This window comes from Aptenodytes patagonicus, chromosome 2 (genome assembly GCF_965638725.1).
Source record: "Aptenodytes patagonicus chromosome 2, bAptPat1.pri.cur, whole genome shotgun sequence".
NCBI classification, from domain to species: domain Eukaryota; kingdom Metazoa; phylum Chordata; class Aves; order Sphenisciformes; family Spheniscidae; genus Aptenodytes; species Aptenodytes patagonicus.
Window position 1 is genome coordinate 49,043,354 of NC_134950.1, and position 20,241 is coordinate 49,063,594.

General features: G+C 40.2%; 1 protein-coding gene across 1 annotated transcript in view; it reads right to left on the reverse strand.

The window, feature by feature from the left end:
* Nucleotides 1-13,429, reverse strand: part of MEP1B (meprin A subunit beta) — a 28,467-nt gene extending 15,038 nt beyond the window's left edge. Inside the window, exons 1-7 of the mRNA XM_076328955.1 lie at nucleotides 13,367-13,429; nucleotides 8,502-8,520; nucleotides 8,266-8,316; nucleotides 8,119-8,162; nucleotides 7,034-7,112; nucleotides 5,826-5,943; nucleotides 188-366 (exon numbers count right to left, since the gene is read on the reverse strand). Coding sequence (XP_076185070.1) covers nucleotides 188-366; nucleotides 5,826-5,943; nucleotides 7,034-7,112; nucleotides 8,119-8,162; nucleotides 8,266-8,316; nucleotides 8,502-8,520; nucleotides 13,367-13,429 — 553 coding nt within the window. The remainder of the gene's footprint in view (nucleotides 1-187; nucleotides 367-5,825; nucleotides 5,944-7,033; nucleotides 7,113-8,118; nucleotides 8,163-8,265; nucleotides 8,317-8,501; nucleotides 8,521-13,366) is intronic.
* Nucleotides 13,430-20,241: the final 6,812 nt, after the last annotated feature.

Genomic DNA, 20,241 nt, shown 5'->3' on the forward strand with positions numbered 1-20,241 from the left:
CAACAACAAACGAGGCTTTCTGTCCCAAATAGCTGTCACTTGATATTTAATTTATTGATATGCTGGCTTTGAAAACTAAACCCAGGTGAGCGCATAGTGTGACCACTGAAGGATGCCTGGAAGGGTCGTTCCACAGCTAAACCCCCTAACACCAGAGCCTGAAAGGCAAAGCAGGGGAGTGACTGACCAGGCTGAATCCTGTCCCAGATGATGGACACGTAGTCGTCTCGGTCAGACCGTGACTGCTCATGCCAGAATCCCAGGGCATGCAGAAACTCGTGCTGGATCGTCCCAATCTTGTCACAGTTGGCTCCGATGGAGAGCTGCTGCAGCCCCTCTTGGCGGTTTCCCACTGAGGACCAGCAGCTAACATTGAAATAAAATGAGAGAGGCCTCTGTGAGATACATACCATCCCCATGCCACGCGAACTCCAGAATCAGTCTGTTCAACAGTTGAACAGACTTGAGTGTTGAAGTTACGTTTTGCTACAGAGAGCACTTTTTCATTGATCTGTTCCTTACCGGATCCATTCTTCCTACATTTAGCTTTGTTTCCATGAACAAGCTGTTCCCCCACTCTGGCTCTATTATTTTTAATGGGTTTTCTTTAGCAGAAAAACATTGAGCTATTTGTGACAGAAGAATACTGATGAGGATTTCCTTGGTACTCTGGTAAACATCGAAGACTATGGACACATGATTTAGAGCAATTAAGTTACTGCAAATTAACAATTTTTATCTGGACCACAGTATGTGACTGTGAGCGCACTTTGAGCCTGTCCCAGCCGTAAGGGAAACCAGGTTCGTGCACATTCTCGCCTCTGCCATTGCAGCTGCTTCTCTCTTTATTGTTTTGGCCTTTTGCTTTGTGAGGGGCTGTGGCTGCCAGGCAAGGTATGCTTCTGCGCGGCTGTGTGTACCTTCTGAAAGGTTGGTGGATTTGACAGTGCTTTTCACAAACTCTTTTCTTTCTAGCTATTTGTGAGCTGTTGCACTAGAGCACTTGCTGCTGACGCATGCTCACAAGGAAGAGCAAAACCACAGCTGTGCTGGAAGTTTTTATTAAAGAATTAAAAAATTCAGTGAGCTATCTGCACAAGCCAATAAAATGGCACCCCATGTCCACAAACTAGCAAGCACAGAGAGTTACATTTAAATTGATATTTTATGCAGCAAATAAATCAACACTTACCCAATGAAGTCCATAAAATTAATCGGGCGCAAAATGTGCCATAGGATTTGCAGTCCTATCACCCCAGAAATTTAAAAATACAAACACACCATGCGCTTTCAAACTCTGTAACTTATTAGTGCAACATATTCCCCAGTATTTCTCTTTCCACAAAGCAGCACAGGCCTTGGCTATTGATTACTCATTAAAATCACAGCATGAGACCTGGGGAGGAGCACATGTGGCATCCATGATTTCACAGGCTTCCCTTGAACAAGGCCTCATATCGATTATGCAGCTTTTTCTGGTTGTGCAGAAGTCTAAGAAGTCCATCACAGTTCTGGGTCCACCTCATACCAAAGCAGCTGCCTCTAGCTTCACTGCTGCTGCGCAGAGCACAGCAGGCTACAGGCACATCCAGGACGCTTGGCAAAATTAGTATCCAAACATCAGGGGATGCAGCTTCCCCTTGCCTTCAGTCTGCCAAATGCCTACGTGACTGAATCAAAGGTGCCCTGGCACTCAGATGAAAACTTTTACATCACTGACTCAGTACCCCAAGTAGTGAGTACTGGTTTACAATTATATTTTAAACCTCATTCTATAGATACCTTAAATAATTATCAAACTGTTGTATTAAAACAGTGCGTTTTTTTGAGCATACGATTCTGATGAAAATATTTCTGTTCATGTAGGCTTAAACAGAACACACGCTTACATGCAGCCTTAGCTTCTAGCACTTGACACACAGTCAATTAGGTGTTATAGAAGTGCTTACAGCTAAGGAGGTCTTTAACAGTGGATGGGGTCCTTCTTCCTCTCCGTTAATCTTATGTACTTTTCATCAGTCTCGTGCACTACATACATACTTCATGACATTTTAACTCTATTCTTAACCCATAGGCACATTCCCTAAGTGATTGTACAGATTTTGAATTGTACATTGTACAATTGAATTGTACAATTCAAATGCCAAACATCATTCTGTGGCCTCAGAGGGAGTAGATGCTTGCTCTGTGTCGCCCAGCACTGAGAATAAAACTAGGTGAGTGGGACAGGGCACTGCAGAGCAATGGGCACCTGGAGCCCCATGTTAGCGATGTCTTTAGGAGGGGAGAAAATGGGGGGAAAGTCCCAGCTTCCCCAAGTGTGTGAGAGCTGTATCTCCCCTGATTCAATGCTTTCTGCATTGCTAGTTGCTCTATCAGAGGCTAGAGGAACGGCGAAGTACCTGCTCTGATTAATCCCACCAGCCTTCTTTTTGGAAGATGGGCTTGTCGTGGTTTCAGCTGGGAGAGAGTTAATTTTCTTCCTAGTAGCTGGTACAGTGCTGTGTTTTGGATTTAACATGAGAATAATGTGATAACACACTGATGTTTTAGTTGTTGCTAAGCAGTGTTTATACTAAGTCAAGGACTTTTCAGCTTCTCATGCTCTGCCAGTGAGGAGATGCACAAGAAGCTGGGAGGGGGCACAGCCAGGACAGCTGACCCAAACTGGCCGAAGGGATATTCCATACCATATGACGTCATACTCAGTATATAAGCTGGGGGGAGTTGGCCGGGGGCAGCAATCGCTGCTCAGGGACTGGCTGGGCGTCAGTCGGTGGGTGGTGAGCAGTTGCATCACTTGTTTGTTGTTTTGGTCCCCTTCCCCCCCCCCGGGTTTTTGTTTCTCTCTCTCTCTTCTTATTTTACTTTTCATTACAATTTATTATTTTATTTATTTAAATTATTAAATTGTTCTTATCTCAACCCTCGAGTTTTCTCACTTTAACCCTTCCGAATCTCTCCCCCATCCCACCGGGGGAAGGAGGGTGAGCGAGCGGCTGTGTGGTGCTTAGCTGCCGACTGGGGTTAAACCACGAGAGGGCTACAAGTAGATACGTGCCATCAGTAGCGATGCTGCCATCTAGAAATCCTATTCTCTAAGAGCCAACGCTTATTTCAGGCACATTTTTATACTAATGGCCTGCTAGTAAATAACCTCCCATAGTATCACACATCACCAGTATCAGCACACAGATGCTTTGACTTACCAGCACCAAGCTGGTTAGCCAGGGATCTGTATCAATCCACTTCTGCATGGGTTCCCTTTGCTGTGTGCCACAGTGGCAAAGAGCTGAGGTGAACTCCTAGATTTCCATGAACACCTGATGTCCCATGTGGAAATACTAGAGATGGGATTGATCCTCCCTGGTCTGCTAACCATTTGACTCTACCACACCACGTGAGTTTTCCTGCTGAATGAGTCCTGCTCTTCGTGAGAAGAGCAGGGAGAAATGGCACATCCATTGCAGAATGCCATCCCAGACTGTTCTGTGAGCTTTGCAGGCACCTGCCACATCTGATGTTCCTGCATTTCCATAATTCACAAGCATCCCTCATGTATTTTGCTCAGCAGACAGGCTGGAGTCAAGAAAAGGTCTTTGAATAGATCCACAGTCTAACCTCCACTGCAGATGCATAGACCTGAATAGAGGGTGAGGTGAAAGGCTGTGTGCTAGAAAACCTTACACGTACCTCTACTCACTTAGCATTATAAATATATATATATGTGTAAACATAAAGCAGGCAGTAGCCAAGGCTTGGTCAATGGTAGATAAAGAATGTGGGCACGGAGAGGGCTCTTTGCATGGGGGTTGATGACACTGTGTATGTACATCAGAGACTACAAATGTATTTTTACACAGGGCAGTCCACACAACAAAATGGCAGCTGGTTTCTTTTGTGGCTGGCTTCATTTGAATTCAAAAGGACAATCCAGATGGGCACTTTATGGCCTACTACAAACCCTTGTGACACAAAGTTCCCCCACCTTCCTCTGTCTGTTTTATAGATGCAAGCCAAGATCGGAAAGGCAAAGATGATTTATCAGCTTTTTCTTGGTGCGATAAAACTTTATGAATCCGTCTGGTGTTACCAGGGACTTTGTGCTCCTGTCTGCACTGTACCCTCTGGACTGAGGTCTTTAGTCTGCAGTTAGAGGAGTCCTAGCTGATTAAAAAAAAAATAGTTAGGAACGGCAGAGTGGAAATGGGTTGGTTGGTTTATCCACCTTTCACCTTGTTGCATTATATCGGAAGGGAGGAATGGAGTGAAAAGAAAGGCAGTTAATGCAGGGTCAGTCCTGATAATTTCTTTGTACAGCCCCAAGCTAGCTCACTGAAACTGGATAGCCGTTTTCAGGAGACTGCACCGTTTAGCTCCAATCTTTTCAAAAGTGCTGCTGAGCGTTAATTGTTTTATGGATGTGTCAGGTGAGATGATAGAAACATTTCAGGGCAAGCAACACACCAGGCAGTGAGGGCAAGATACGTTATCCCACTAGAACGACTTGCCGTCTTCATCAGCATGACTCATCTATTTTTAACAGACATATAAATGCAACATTGTGCAGAGGCCTCTTACTTGCCATAGGCTAAACATTGCGTTTCTTTTTCAGGTACAATTATTAGCAAATTCAATGCATACTTTATGTGATGAAGGACTAAAAAATTTAGCTACATGAGTTTTCCATTTGGCTCAGAAAGCCGAAGAGTCATTAGCACAGGAAAACGCATTGCTCCCTAAGTCTCCACTTATACATCTTTTAAGTTTGAGTTTCAATGTCATGTGCACAGCATGAAGAGTAGAAAATATAAGGAACCAGAGACCGAAGAAATTTTGAAACAATTATCTGCTACAAATATCTCAGAACAAGCCAAAGGGAAAGGGAAACATTTCTATTATCAGAAAATCTTTTCCCATTTATGAATGCATCCTCATATCAGGAAATGATTTTCTGAAAGTAAATTTCCTCACCAAGCTATCAAGCCTTCCCTGATCTTTCCTAACAGAGAAATGGTTCAGTATAGAGTGGAGAACGTATTTGTTCTTGTTGCATTGTTTTGACAGAGACTGTCTCAGAAAGGGAAGCAGCTGGGGCAATTTTTACTTCTTTACTGGAGTCTTATTTTGCAAAATTTAAGGTTGAATAGCATAATTATTCATCAAAAGAGGTAAATAAACTGAAACTTCTGTAAAATATCTCAGTGCTGTGCAGCATTTAAAAATATCACTGTTATATCTGAATGTTGGTGTGACATTGTTCAAATGCAATTACATTTGTTATAGTCAAACAAATCCATTGTTCCACAGTTAGAACTACCACTCTGAGCAACCTGATCTAGTTGAAGATGCCCCTGCCCACGGCAGGGGGGTTGGACTAGATGACCTTTAGAGGTCCCTTCCAACCCAAACTATTCTTTGATTCTGTGATTCTATATTTCCACTGGGATTTTTTTTTTTTCTTCTAAAAACTAAGGTATACTAAGAATGACCATTTGAAAGTGACACTCCGTATATCCAAAGATCAGTCAAGAATATAATTGGCTTGTTTCGGATATCTTTTACCATGCCCAGAAAATTACCTCTTAAAGGACTTTATTACCTCTTATATTTAAAAATAAGTATCAGCAAGAAATTGTTCATTATTACCTAGGTAATACCTGTTTTGGAAACTACTACAATTTCCAGTTAAAAAAAGGCTGGAAAACCAGACACAACAAAAATACAAAACCGTAATCAGATATATGAGTTTTAGAGTGAATACTGGCCATGAAAATAACATGTAGCCAAACCAGATGAGAGTTATTTTACATTACTCCTCTTACCCACTTCCTTTGAAGACAGATATGTAATTCTTCTCCCCTTCCCAAGGTTTGAAGTCAATACAGGTTTTCAGTCGGTACTGTTCAAATGCCTTGAGGATGAGCCCCTTAGCATTCATTTCTGCAAAGCAAACAGTGTTCTTGTCAATACTGAGCCAATAGGTTTGTACTATTATCCGTATGGAGCAAGTCCTAAGGGTGGGTCTTGCTCCAGCAATCTTTGATTAAAAAAGCGGGCTTTTTGCTGAATTAAGACCTGGATAGGGACATAAAAAACATAAATTAGGCTGTTGTGACATTATATCTTCCTCTTGTTTTGTTTCCATGTAATTTTTCTTTGGTAGGTATGTATAAAATAGGACATGATGAGTATATAATGCACGATAGTGCGTGGTTCTTAATTTTGTAAATTCTTTCATTTACTTTGCTGAGATTTATGTGAGCAAGTATTAAATAAACAGGGAATGAAGACATCGGATTTCAGCTAGTGCAGACTGCAGGCTGCGGGTCTCTCACCGAACCTCTGCAGGACTTGAACTGCTAACGTTATGCCTGGGTTAGCTCCTCTAAGCAACTTGCATGGTTTCAACCCCTTCAGAGGTTTAGATCTGACTCTAAACTGGGGGTGGGTGATTTTTTTTTTCCCCACATTGTGTAGTAAGGGCACAGTCTCCCCATGTGGCATACAGTGAGAGCTCAAGCTCCCTGTCTCACCGCTTGCCTCTGCCATGCAGAGCCACAGCCGAGTGGATTCAAAGGGATGGAGACAAGCTATGACCTGTCCCTGGCCCCACAACAGGGGACTCAGCAATGTGCCATTGCAAACTGCTTTGCCTGCCAGAATGCCAGTTTGCCATCAGTGCTGTAGATGATGTAAATGGTCAGGTAAGCTTTCTTGCTTTAAAAAGATCTTCGTTGCCATTTTTCCTTCTGCTTAGTACAGTTTCACGTCTTAGACATGCTTTTAAAATCAAATCAATCTGCTGGGCCACAGCAATGGCAGGATAAGAACCATTCAGGAAAGGAGGTGAGAGCCAGCACCGACACCAAGGCGATATACCCTGCTTGTGCATACCCAGGCCCAGCCCTGCTGTGGGAAATGGCCTGCTCGAGACTTACAAGAGGAAAGGATGCCACGGTATCTTTATCAACCTGAATTTAACATTTCAATCTACACGACATACAGACATTATCACGGGCAAATACTGTACCCAGGCTATCATCAAGGACGTAGGGGATAACATGGGGCCACCGGTAGTTGTCACCAATGATGGAGTTTCGTTCCTGCATCTGAGAAAGAAAGTAAGTATGCAGTCCTCAGTAAAAAGCGATTTAGGATCAGGGACTACAATAGTGCTAAAGCAAAGCATGTCTCCTACAAGTCCATGTAATACATACAAGAAATCAAAGAGCTCAAAAACTTTGGAAGATCACTCAGAGGTCTAAGGCTTGGGTTTGAAATACCTTCACTCCCTTCTACCAGCGTCTCCAAATTCTGCAGCATTTTGTCCATACAAATTACCTGAGATTTTGATGCGTGGGTGAGGAGAGCTTCAGCCCCTGTGTGAAGCATTAAGATCTAAAGTCCTGAAAACTGCAGAGAGATTAATAATTCTGTAATTTTTCATAATACAAGGGTTTGTTCCCATGCCTTTAGCAAGTGCTTTCCTTGCTTCCACTGATATGCCCAAGCCAAAGCGGTTCACCAAAAGGGAGAGTAAAACACTGTTGACTTTCAGGGGTACAAGACACTTTTGGGGTTTCTACTAGGAGATGTAACTTGCTATGTGAATATATAATTTTTAATTGATCAGATAGGGATACTGGACAGATGCTTTAAAATGTGGTATTACAAATCTAATTTTTCCATTAGTTTTAGTGAATCTACTCACATGATGAACGTTTTGCAGCACTGGTCTGTAAATTTAGTTGGCTCATAATAAATATTGTGCTGATAAATTAAGACTCTCTTATATAAACCTGTCTGGATGTGATCAGTGCTGCTGAATCTCTTAAAAGTACAAATATAAAAACCACAGTAAAGGAAACAAGAAGCTAATAATATTGACCTACTGGCTAAACCGACCTTATTCTGGATAATGTTTCTGCAGATGCATCCAACTCTTTCGTTGTCTATGATATTTAGTAGAAATCTACTCCCAAACATTTTCAGTTTATTGTTACATAAAGAGCATTTATTGTTAGTAGGAGCAGGATGCATCAATCATTTCCATGCCAGCGATAATTTACATTGCATAAGTCAATGACACATTCCTGGTTTTATATTTGAACTCACCCCGTCAAGTTTGATGTCTCCCTCAAAAAGATCTAGTCCTAAAGCTAAAGGGAAGAGGAGATTAATATTCAGTTATTGTATTGATCTGTGGCTACTGTAATGAAAATCACCCCAAAAAAATAAAAGAGAAACTGAATTTTAAAAAACCTTCATTGATGTCAAAGATGTCTTGATCAATTCCTCCATCTACATCTATTTCTGAAAAATAAAAAGACAAGTGAGGTAGGACATTAGCCCTTGCTGTTATCTTTATGAAGTGTGAAAATTAATGCAATAACAATAACAGTAATTATAAATCTGTATCTGTCCTAGCGATGTTTATGAGCAGCTGGTTTTGTTGACTGCCTCCCGTGCATACAAATAGATCTCTAAACAGAACTCACCAGTTGTCTCCAGAGCAGGCTGGGGAGGGGGAAGAAAAAAAGATATTATTAGAAAGACACATAATGAAATGCAGCTCGCGTTACTTTCTCAACAGTATTAGAGATGCGATTTAAGCTCAACTGACAGCACTTCACGAATGGCTTTGTATTGGTTTGACTGCACACACTGCCTTCTCATTTGACTGGAAATGTTTATTTGCTTATGTGCTGGTTTTGTGTCCTCCCCAGTTCAGGTTGCCCAACAAGTAAGTCGCCCAGTACTGCTTCTGTGAAGTTTTCACAACTGTTTTTCTCTCACAACTCAGACAGTGCCTAATGGTCTTTCACAAATGGGAAAAAAAGAGCCTATTATTTCTATTAAATCAAGTATCGTTACTAGTCAGGGACTGTACAGAACCTATGGAAGCTATGCTTAACTTCCCATCGTAAAGCTGAAGATGGGGGAATAGAATGAGTGGTCCGGCGTCACACAGCAAGTCTTTGAAGGACTGGGTACAGAGTCAGGTCACCTCAGCCCCAGGTCAGTGCCTTAGCTGGGCTCCGTTTACCTCAGCAACACCAACTCAAAGGCAGTTTGTTTCTGCAACGTGTAAAATCCGATACATAATATTCCATATTGGAGCAAGACCATAATGAGATGCCCATAGCACACTTTTCCTTGCCATAACATGCCTATAGAATATAATCTATAGTCTTTTATTGGACTAGACACTTCATTTTGGACTGGCTTGGACATACTTGACATAACACTACGCAACTACTTCTCACACAGTGAGTAAAATCATGAACAGCCTTCCTAAGCAATTGTTGCTGCGTGGGTTTTCCTGTTTCTCACCAGAAGTCTTGTATTCATATGTTTGAAAAGAAGTTCACAAACTGAAGGTAAAAAACACCTTAAATTCTAAGCTCTGACAATATAGGTTACAGATATAGCAAAGGGTAAGATATAACAGCAATTCTGCAAAGCAGGGTGGGATTTTTACTTTTTTTTTTGCTATAGTTCCCCCCTCCCCCGACTGTTTTTCTTTCTCCATATAAATAATTTGCTATCTTTCATACATGCAGTTTTGCATGTAGGACTTATTTTTCCAATGTGATAAGCATCTGCAACCTCCATTAGAAGCAATGAATGGTACAAGGTCAGAATGTTGAAAAATGGCAAAAATCAAGTCCATGCAGTCCACAAGAATATTAATTGTGGTAATTTCTACCATCTGTATGATGGATAAGAAAATAGTATGGCCAGAATATTCAAAAGAGATTCAAATGCACATGTTCTTCTAGACCTGACTTTCGGCACATAATGATGGGAACAATTTTGAAGGCAAACATAACTGTGGGCCCTAAACCTGATGACATGCATATAAAAACTTTAACCAAATGCAGAAAAAAAACCCCTTCAATGAAATTTCTTCATTTGGAAAAGGTTCAGAAAGAAAGCTTTGAAATTGTCAGAATATCCTATTTTAGCTTTTTAATGAGAGATTCATTTTCAATCTGAAATGACTGTCTTGTGAAAACTTAGGCAAATGGCAGAAAAAAATATTGTAAATACAAAAGCTTGAAATCTAAATTTATCATTTTGATTCACCTGAACTAAAATTAATTCAAATTGTTGCTTCACATTTTTTGTCAGATTTTGATCATTTATTCTGATTGCCTAAGAGGGGAAAACCATTTTTTGCCTAACCAAGTAGAGGCTATAATTTATAGGTTTAAGAGAGATAATGCCGAATTGGTATGAGCTGGCATAATCAAATGCTTAATATCTAAATGTTACATAAACAGGCAAAGTTTTTAATCAACTTCTTCCTCTGCTGCTTAATTTTCTTAATGAAAACTACCACCCACATATGTCCTTGGCCCAGGCTAAAGGCAGGATTTTGACCTTGAAGTGTCAGTTACAGAGACCATTGAGTAGAATCTGTTTCCTGACCCGATTTCTCCTGAAATAGCCCTGTTTCAGCACTTCACAGTTTTGGGTTGTTTCGAAATTTGGTAGATTTTAAGATACCGGACTCTTAAAAACCCACTGTTGTTGTGGAAAAGTGACCAAGTCCATTGAAAAACTGTTTCCAGAGTTGGGCAGATGCAAATGCTGAAGGATTGAGTTTGATCTCACATTTCACCGAGTTAACTGGTATTATTTAGGTTTACATTGATACATGAGAAATAAGGATAGGGACTTCAGAAGAAAGAATAAGCATGTAACTGTACACAGATACAGTTTAATAACCCAAAATATCTTTTCCAGACAAATCATCCATAAATCTGAAACGTCAACAGATTCCTCTTGCATTCTGAAGTTTTATTGCACATATTCCCTCTCATTACATTTTCTTATCACTGGATACGTATAAAACAGTATCCAGTCCATGTATTCAAGTTTTGAAATGAAAGTACAGCTTGTAAAACAAGCTGAAAGTACACGGGCAAAGTGTGTAACACACATTTTGAAGACTTCATTTGCTTTTAAACTCCCACTCTCACACAGATTTCTAGCTAATGTGGAAGAAAAAAATGACAAGTAAAGCTTGTAATATTCAAAAATTAAAATCACATTATTGTCTTTTCTGTTAAAGACTGTTGATGGAGGAGAAGAATCATACCCATATATGTTCAATCCCCTTATAACCATTAACAGAGAGTAAAATATTTCTACAGTTTCAATATTTGTAAACTACAATGTTCCCATATCTACTAATCAGAAAACATAACTCTGCTAAAGGTAAAAACTGGCTAGCTCATGGAGAAGCTCCTCTGTCTGCAGCAAAAGCTCACAACCTGAAATCAGCGTAGCTAAGTCCAGCAGTACTTTTGGTGCATAAACCAAAATGTGAGTCCATGGCTGAAGAATACCAAATTCAGCAGTTGACTGAAATCCAGGCTGGTCCTCAGTGTCTGAAAACTGTCACTGAATGTTTTGCGCTGAAGGAATCCCTTTCATCACTCCTTTCCACTTCCTTCTCAACAAAACTAGGTCTTCAGTCCTGTGAATCTCAGGATTCAATATAGACAGTTTCAAAAGGAGTATTTCTGCGTATAAATATTACTCGTTTGAGTAGCAGCAGCTTTGGTCTCAATACCAGCCTGACAACTGAGACGTATATGATACATTTCTAGTCTGAAAGTTTTGTAAATAAATAACAGATTCACAGTTACCTTACCTCTGTCACATACAGAGGAAAGGTATATTACCTGCGGTATACCAAAGAGGAATCTAATTTAGTCTAACCAATGCTACTTCTAAATTACAGAAAATTCCACACACAAAAAATTCCGAGCATTTATAATATTAGTCCCTAACTTTGGCAAACAACATGGTTTATGTGAATTAAGTTACATTAAAGGTTGGTCAAACCATGGCTTGTGAGCACATTTAACTGGCAAATAATTCAGGTGCATCTTGAACGGGTGGGAAACATCTCGCCTATTTTATCACATAAAAACTAGGCAAGTAGACTCACTCGGTAATCAGTGGAGAAACAAATGAGTAATTGCATACACAATTCATCTGTCACTAAAATAGGTATGGCACCATGATGATGCCCTGGCATCTCCAGAAGATGATCCACCTCACCTAGCTTGGACATCTATTCAAGGATGTGATAAATCACCCAATGAAAATTTCCCTGTCTCACCATGAACTTCAGATGCAGTATAATCGACCAGTTTAGATGAGACACCCTAATTTATCTGTGTTTTCTCCAGACTATATAACTGTTCAGTATTGGCAGAAGCTCTTCCTGGCCATAAGGCACATGGAAATAAAATAATTAGCCCTGGTGATCAGAAGCCCCTCTCTCACACAGGAGCTGGTTATTACGAGTCAGTTCCATGTGTGATAGCTTGTAGATGTTAGTAGCAGTCTGCATGCCTTACCAAGGCCTATAGAGGAAGCTAAACAAGCCTGAGACTTGAGTTTCCAAAAGGTTGGGAATAGAGGAACAGGTAATCATGATGGGCAGCGGATATACAAGGGAAGTGTGAGGTTGGGGTAGCGGGGGATACAGGAGGACTGTGGGAAACCTGGGGACATGAGGTTGAGCTCTTGACTTAGGGAGATGTATGAGCATGTGTTAGTGGAGAGGAAGAGGATACAGCTGCCACAGGGAGGTACTGGAGCTAGAGTCATAGAATCAGACAGTTAAGTTGCATAACATAAAATTGATAATGTTATTCCACTTAAGTAACATCACAATAAGTAATACCTCACTCTATAGATTACCCTGAAGCTATGAACAGCTGAAATGAACTTTCGACAACCTACTGGTTTTTGTTCTCCAGACTAATTATATTGTGTATCACCAAAATTCCTGGCCTCTACAATGTATTATCACAAGATGAGCAAAATGCTACATTTCACCACAAAAGACAGGAAATACAAAATCTCAGCTGTTACTTTTTTGGCATTAAATAGTTCAGCTGGATTGGAGGAACAGAGAACAGTCATTTACAAGTATATCCAGTGGCTAAAAAGGCATCAATTTCAACATCAATTATATTGTGTTATAGCAAAAAAAAATCATATTTCCATTCAAATATGGAGTAGCAAAATAAATTTTAATACTTATCTTGAGTCTAACCCCAGACTTGCTATTCTGGTAACATTACTTTGAATACTAGTGGACATTTTGCTTAGATGGGGAATGCAAGATAAGCTCTTCCCACACATAGCCAGACCTATTGAAAATAGCAGCACTAAGACCCTGAGGAAACAGAAATCTTTCTCTCTTTTTCATGCAGATGACAACGGAATTCTTATTTTGCAAAAGCAACATACTTAAGTCTTTTCCTCTCAAACTCATCTTAAGCTGCATTGCTTACTCGATCATATAAAGAATATGCATTCTTTGTTTCCTTACCTGACTCCAGACCACCTGAAGAAGCAGCGAAGTTAGGAGTGCAGGCACAGAAAACCAGCCCATGTTGTTATCCAGTCAGCAGTTGTAGGGACAGAATTTCAGACCAACTTGGTATTTAAGATAGTAAATGTCGTAAATCAAAACCTTTGTCCTTTCATCAACAATTAACTTACCTACCTTTTTCTTGTCCAGTAAGTGAAGTCCATCATTACTATATTACAATAGCTAACATATTCTTTAACTATTTTTAAGCATTGCTGTGAGAAAAAGTATTGGACACAAATTGACATACAGGATGAAATGGACACAAGAAAATGGAAATACAGAGGAAACGGACACATTGAAATACAGGAAATTCCATTAAAACATAAGAAAACTTTTTTTATTCTAAGGGTTTTTAAGCACTGGAACAAATTGCCAAGAGAAAGTTGTGGAGTCTCCATCCTTGGAGACAGTCAAAACGCAACCAGACACAGCCCTGAGCAACCTGCTGCAGGTGACACTGCTGCAAGCAGGGGCACTGGACCAGGCGATCTCCAGAGGTGCCTTCCCACCTCAACCATCCTGTGATTCAGTGAATAAAGCTGGCAGTAAAACCTTCTGAACAACTGAAAGCTAGCAAGACTCCCAGCAGGTAAGACATTAATATGTTAATAAATATGTAGAAAGTGAAAATAGGAAACGCGTGCACCTAAAAAAAAAAAAAAATCTGTCAGCAGCATAATTTCAGTATCTTGCTTTTAGAAAAGCCAACACCATTTCTATTGTTGATGAATGTGAAACACTGTATTTGTCAGTAAATCATATACTGGTATTCTTCTGGACTATTTAAAAATTCCATACAAAAGCATTTTAAATTGTCAGTACCATTGTACTATCCCCGCTGTCTGTTACTCTTTGGAGTCTGAGTTTCTTCCAACTTCAGTCGTCCCTTCTACTTAATAGCTGCCAGAGAGTGCTGAAATTGCCACAGTTTGTTCTTACGCTTAAACTGAAGGTACTTGTGGTAACTGGATGATCAGACTTGGCTGATGTTTCACTTTCCCAGACCAACTACCTGGTCAGAATGTTATAAAAACTAAAAATGGCATTCAGATTTTGTACTGTAAATGCAGACTCCCAAATGATTATATCAAAATTAATAACATTTCTCATACTATTCCAAGTATCAGAGCTGATAAGAAAGAACGGGTTGTTCCTAAGTGATGAGGACACCTGAGCAATTTCTAGCCGCTCGAATCCACGCTTATTTCATTGCTGATCCATTGAGAAGTAGCAGTTGTGGATATTGTTGTTTTTATAATGTTTTTTCAACAAAAGTAACAATAAGTATTGTAATCCTCAACCCGCCAATAACAGTGGTGTCAATTGTTCTCAAATCAGTGACGTTTGGAAGGTTGAAAAGCACTTTTGTCAAGATTTCTTCTGCAAGTTCAGCAGTCCCTGAATTCTGCACGCTGTCACCTGCAGCTGCTGGGAGATGATGGTAGTTCTCCTTTTGGAGGCTCTCCAGGCTAGATTGGCTATGCCCACAGTAACAAGTACTTCGAACCAACTGGAACAGATCTGTACACTGAAACATTTGGTGTTAGAAACCTGGCATCTATGCTGCACACGTCTCAAAGGGTGTTAACTTCAGACTGGCTCTGATTTGATCCCAAGGACCTGGACGTCAGTGACGGCAACTAGACTGCATCAGGCGGGGACCTGAAGAACATACTCTGGTTTAGTTTCAGACCAAAGGAATTCAATTTGGACACCCCAGAACTGCTCTGTGACGTGAACTAAAGCATGCTAAGTGGGAATGATGATGATACTTGCTTAAAAAATACACTCCTGATCAAAACTAAAAGACTGGTGTGGCTGCGCCCGTTATTGCTTGATTACAGTACCTTACAAGTGTTTTCTTGAGATGGTGGAATATGATGAACTCAAAAGAAATAGCACGTTTTTTGTGTTGTTCTTACTACTTGGTGTTGGAAGAAAGCCTAAAAGCCCGTTTTTCTACTTCTTTAGTCCCTTTTACATGCACTAATCAAGACAATCTGCTCTCTGTTCCCACATCCCCACTTCTAAGATGCATCAACCAGCACTGAGACCTCACACCAACCTCTTCACAATGGGAGACAGGAGGATGATTTTCCTGTCGTAAAGAAGGGCTGTATGAACCTCTGTGTCATGACCATCGCTGCTCTCTGGACTGGCTAAAAAGCGAGTTACCCAAAGAAAACACTAGAAGGTGTTGGAATTGGCATGTAGTGACACCAAACAGAGAAGGCATCAAATTTATATGCTAAATATTGTAAAATACGGTCCCTATACACATTTTTCCTCCAATTCACACTGCTTTTTAATTAATTAAACTCAGAGCTTTGACACCTCAACCAGGCATCTGGTATAATAAAACAAGACACAATAGAAAATTAAACAATAGATGAACAACAGAATGTCAGGACTTTTAAGGCAGAAGTTCTTGGCATAAATTTCAGTGCCACCCATGAAGTAGCTAAATGTTTTTTTAATACATGTTGAGGAGAAAGTAATAAATAGATGGGCAGTCTTAAGGAAGTTTTTTTCTCTATCTAATCATGGAAGATCTTTTCTACAGAGCTTATCTACTTTTGTGACCACATTCTCTACAATGACAAACATCTTGCTTTATCACTGACTTACTATCTATGTTCAGGCAATATACTTACCCCTTATTTTTCTTAAGGGTTTTGCTACATGCAATATACCTACCGCCTATTTTTCTTAAGGGTTTTGCTACATGACTCCTTGCATTTTTCTTCGAAGATGAAAAGCACTATAGCCACTTACTAAGACCGAGGCTCACAGTAAGAAATAACTGAGTATTACTGGAGATTAATTAATAAAGGATAGTGCATTAATAAAGATGGTGTGCATTTTCAGATGTACAAAAAGAATGGCAGTCTTAGATCTTGTCTTTATTATACAGTTACTTGGCATATTACACCCAAAAGTAATGCATGTACTTTCTTGACAGTCAGGGACCTGTGGAATTCGAGGATGTTATTTCCATTACCATTTTGATCTCCAGGTAGAGTCCATCAGTGTACTGACTACAAGCTCTGTATTTGAGGAAAAGTAAAAACATTAAACACAAAGCAGAAGGAGCTGGTCTTTAGCCGGTTGATTGCTTTTTCCTTTCTTGCAATTCTTTGCCTTGAACATGTTTCACAACTTTTATGGGTGCTAAGCTATCTAATGAGCCCTGAGTAACTATAAGAGACACCTGCAAAATCTGAGCTTTTACCAGTCAATTACATTTCTTTCCCCGTAGACCCACATGCTCCCATGCTGCTAGTAGAAGCAATGAAAAGGAAAGACATCAGAACTTGATGCGGAGCTTGCTGCAGATCTATTGCAGTGACCGCTTGGATCTCCTGCTGAGTTCACTTCGCTAGCACCAGGCAGATGGGGAGCACCACGGAGCAGGCAGCGCGTTCCCTTGGACAGGCACCATCTCTTTGTGTCTGCCCAGTAGCACTGTTGCCGGTGGGCACTACTGCAGCACAGGTAATAATAACACTGCCGTGCTTATCCCCTGTCTTGCTGCACGACAAGGAACATTCATCAGGCATTGTCCAACACAGATGGGAAGCAACACCTGCTTTAGTCTTCTTCGTAAAGCTACGTCTGTGCATAATAATCCGGGAAGAGGCAGTAATGGAGGCAGAGAGATTGGAAAAAATGAGTGAAGTACAGGAGAACAAGAATGCTCTTTTTAAAAGCCAAAGGAACTTAATTTCAAAATGCAATGTCAGCTAACTAGAGAACCATAAAACCAATTAAAAATAGCTCTATACAGACAGATATTTTCTAGCGTTTTTGGTAGGTAGTTTCCTATTTGAATAGTTTTGTCTATCTTCTGTATTGTACAGATGCTTTGATAATGTTGCGATCCATATACTGCTCAGTGAACGACTGTGATTCATGGCTGCTTGTTGACATTTGGGTGGAACCTGGCTGATCATGAGTTTCAATGTCAACTGCAAGTGATACGAATTCATTCAATAATCTTGAAAAGTGCTGGCTTGTAGAGCATTACGTAGCTCACTTATCAGTGCTTATAGACCAAACGTTAAAGAGTAGGAGGATATTCAAACGGTGTATTATTCTCAGCATATTGTTCCTTGCCTTGTCTCAAACTTCCTGCATTACCTTGCACATATTAGTTTCACTTTTTCAGTTAATCTCCCAAATGGGGATAACACTGCAATAGTATCTCCTTGGCTGATGAGGCAAAAGCACCAATGAAGATGAGGGCTGTCAGATAAACCTGCAAGATAAGAGACTCTCAATCAAACGCAAAATGTTTCGAGTTGAACACCTAAGTGTTTCAAGTTAGGAAACTCCAATGTTTACAAACCTAGCAAGAGTCATATGGAATATAATGTAAGAAAGTGAAAATTACAACTGATATCAAACACAAATGTTCCATCTTCTTGCAGAGGAGCAAACAAGACATGTTTGCTTTCATTAAGAGTTATCAAGAAAATGAAGCAGACCTTCAGTTTTCTCCCACTGCTTAGCTACACATAAATTAAAAAGCAAGGTTAAAAAGCAAACAGCAGAAGCTTGGGTGTATAGTGTTGCATTCCTTACTGCCCACTGCCACTTCAGACACATCCTTTAACCATTATCTTTTGTGTGAGAAAACAATCTTTCATAAATTAAATAATTACTTATATAGGATTACACTTCTCCCCCTTTCACAGGAATCTGAATCATGTCTGACATGTTTTTACACAAACTTATTTTATGGTACATATGAATCAGATTACAGCGTGAAACAAACTGTGACTGGTATGTGGCTACTAAAGTGGCTGTAGCTGGCCACTAAGTATCATGCCACTACAGAAGCATACTCCAGGGATACTTAGCTCTCTCTCAGATGATGGAGCATGAGCCTTAGCTGGGAGAATTTCTCTCTTCATTCCAGAGGCCCGTAGCAACCCCAAACTATTGCATGTGCTGCCAGAGAATAACTTAAAAGACCTAAATAATACGAAGGGATAATGAAGCATACCTGTACTTGGCAGCCGGTGGACCTCATCACCGCAGCAGGTGGAATCAGCGAGGTCCTTTGACATGCATGCAGTTTCAGAAAGCAAGAAGTCAAAAATCAGCAATAACCCCATTGCTCATTATCACAGAATGCAACAGTCCTCAGATGCCCCCGTGTGACTCCTGTGTGCACTACAACGCTTTAGTTTTAAAGACGACCTCTAAAGAACGCTTTTGGGGAAGGAAAAGTCTTGCAAGCAAATGGAGTTTGCATGAACACGTCACACTTCACGTTCACTCGCAAATTGGGGAGCGCTCAGTCCTTCCCAGTCCTGGGGGAACACAGCTTACTTGCCACAGCTGATAAAACACACAAGTAAATCTGTAAGTTTGAGGTTTTAAAGCAAGTTAGAAATATTCTTTCTGTAGATTGGAATGACCCCAGTCAGTCTCTTAACCCATAACACATATACAAGATTAATTACATTTTATGAAACATCTGGATAGAAATCCCCTATCTAAAAGTGTTTCAGAATACAACTACTTCGTGAAGTAGCATCCTTAAATACTATGCTTATTTAGAGACAACCCAAAAATATTCAGTGCCCTCTTGTGGTTTGAATTATGAAAGAAGAATTCATGAGAGAAACTACTGAAGTTGAGCAGTCTCATAATTGAGGTAGCACATAAATCGCACCTTCTGTGACACTACTGCCACAGCCATTACCCTGGAGAAAAAAGCCACCATCTTCCTACTGTCTTCTGCAAAAACAGAGAACCTAATGCAAGGCTTTCTCAAAAACAAGTGCCTATTACTGTTAAAGAGCAGGTGTCTGAGATGTTTTTGATTTTAATCATCATCCTGGTCTCTCCAATCCAAAAAAAATACCCTCCCCTCAAAGAAAACAAACAAAGTAAATGCTTCTAGCATTCAAAAAAGAAAAAAAATCTGACTGGTAAGACATTCAGATTCTTTCAAACTGCAAACACTTTCTGAGAAATATAAACTCCTCCAGCCATAGAAGTAAACATGGCAGGCAAACTCTGGAAATTATTGATGCTGAGTTTCTTAGTTACTCTATTTACCCCTGAGGCTCACATCAGCCCCAAGATATTGAGGGCACAGCCAGAGGAGCTTATAAAACATACAGAATATGAGACCATACTTAGTAGCTAAGTAATATAATCTTAGCTATTTAATTGCTGATTACTTTAAAAGACAGAAAGGGGAGTGGGAGGGAAACAGACAGAGTAAACTTCGGAGAATTGCTGTAGGGAAATACATACAGAGGAAAAAAAGAGAAAAAACCACAAGAGTAGAAAAAGAATGTAAAGTAATAGTGAGGAACACTTTTCTCAGTGACTAAGCATCCTCATAAGCTTAAGCAAGTTCATAAAAACAGTATTCTGTCACTAAGCCCTGGGAAATGACCTGCACCTTTGTGAAGCTGAAGAATGCATCCTAAATGTATACAGAGGATTTAAGGCAAAGATTTAAAATGGAATTAGATGCTTTCCACAGAATGCATTTGGCAGCGGTGACTTTTTCCTTTCCCCCCCCCCCCCCCCAATTTCCTAACAGCTTGGGGGGGGAAATAAACATAAAACTTACTTTCCTAGCTCTTTCCTGATCATGTCCACAAAACCAGAGATATATGGGGGGCAGGGCAGAGAAGAAAATGTTACAGATAGAATAAGGCTGGTTAGGGCTGGAAAATGAAGAGGTGAAAACTGGTCCTTCCCAAAGCAGAACTACAGTTTGAGGAGAGTAAGAAACCGTACAGACCTACTTTACTCATGAGTGGGGAAAAAAAAGTCCATGTTTTGACCCTAGTAAGAGTCTG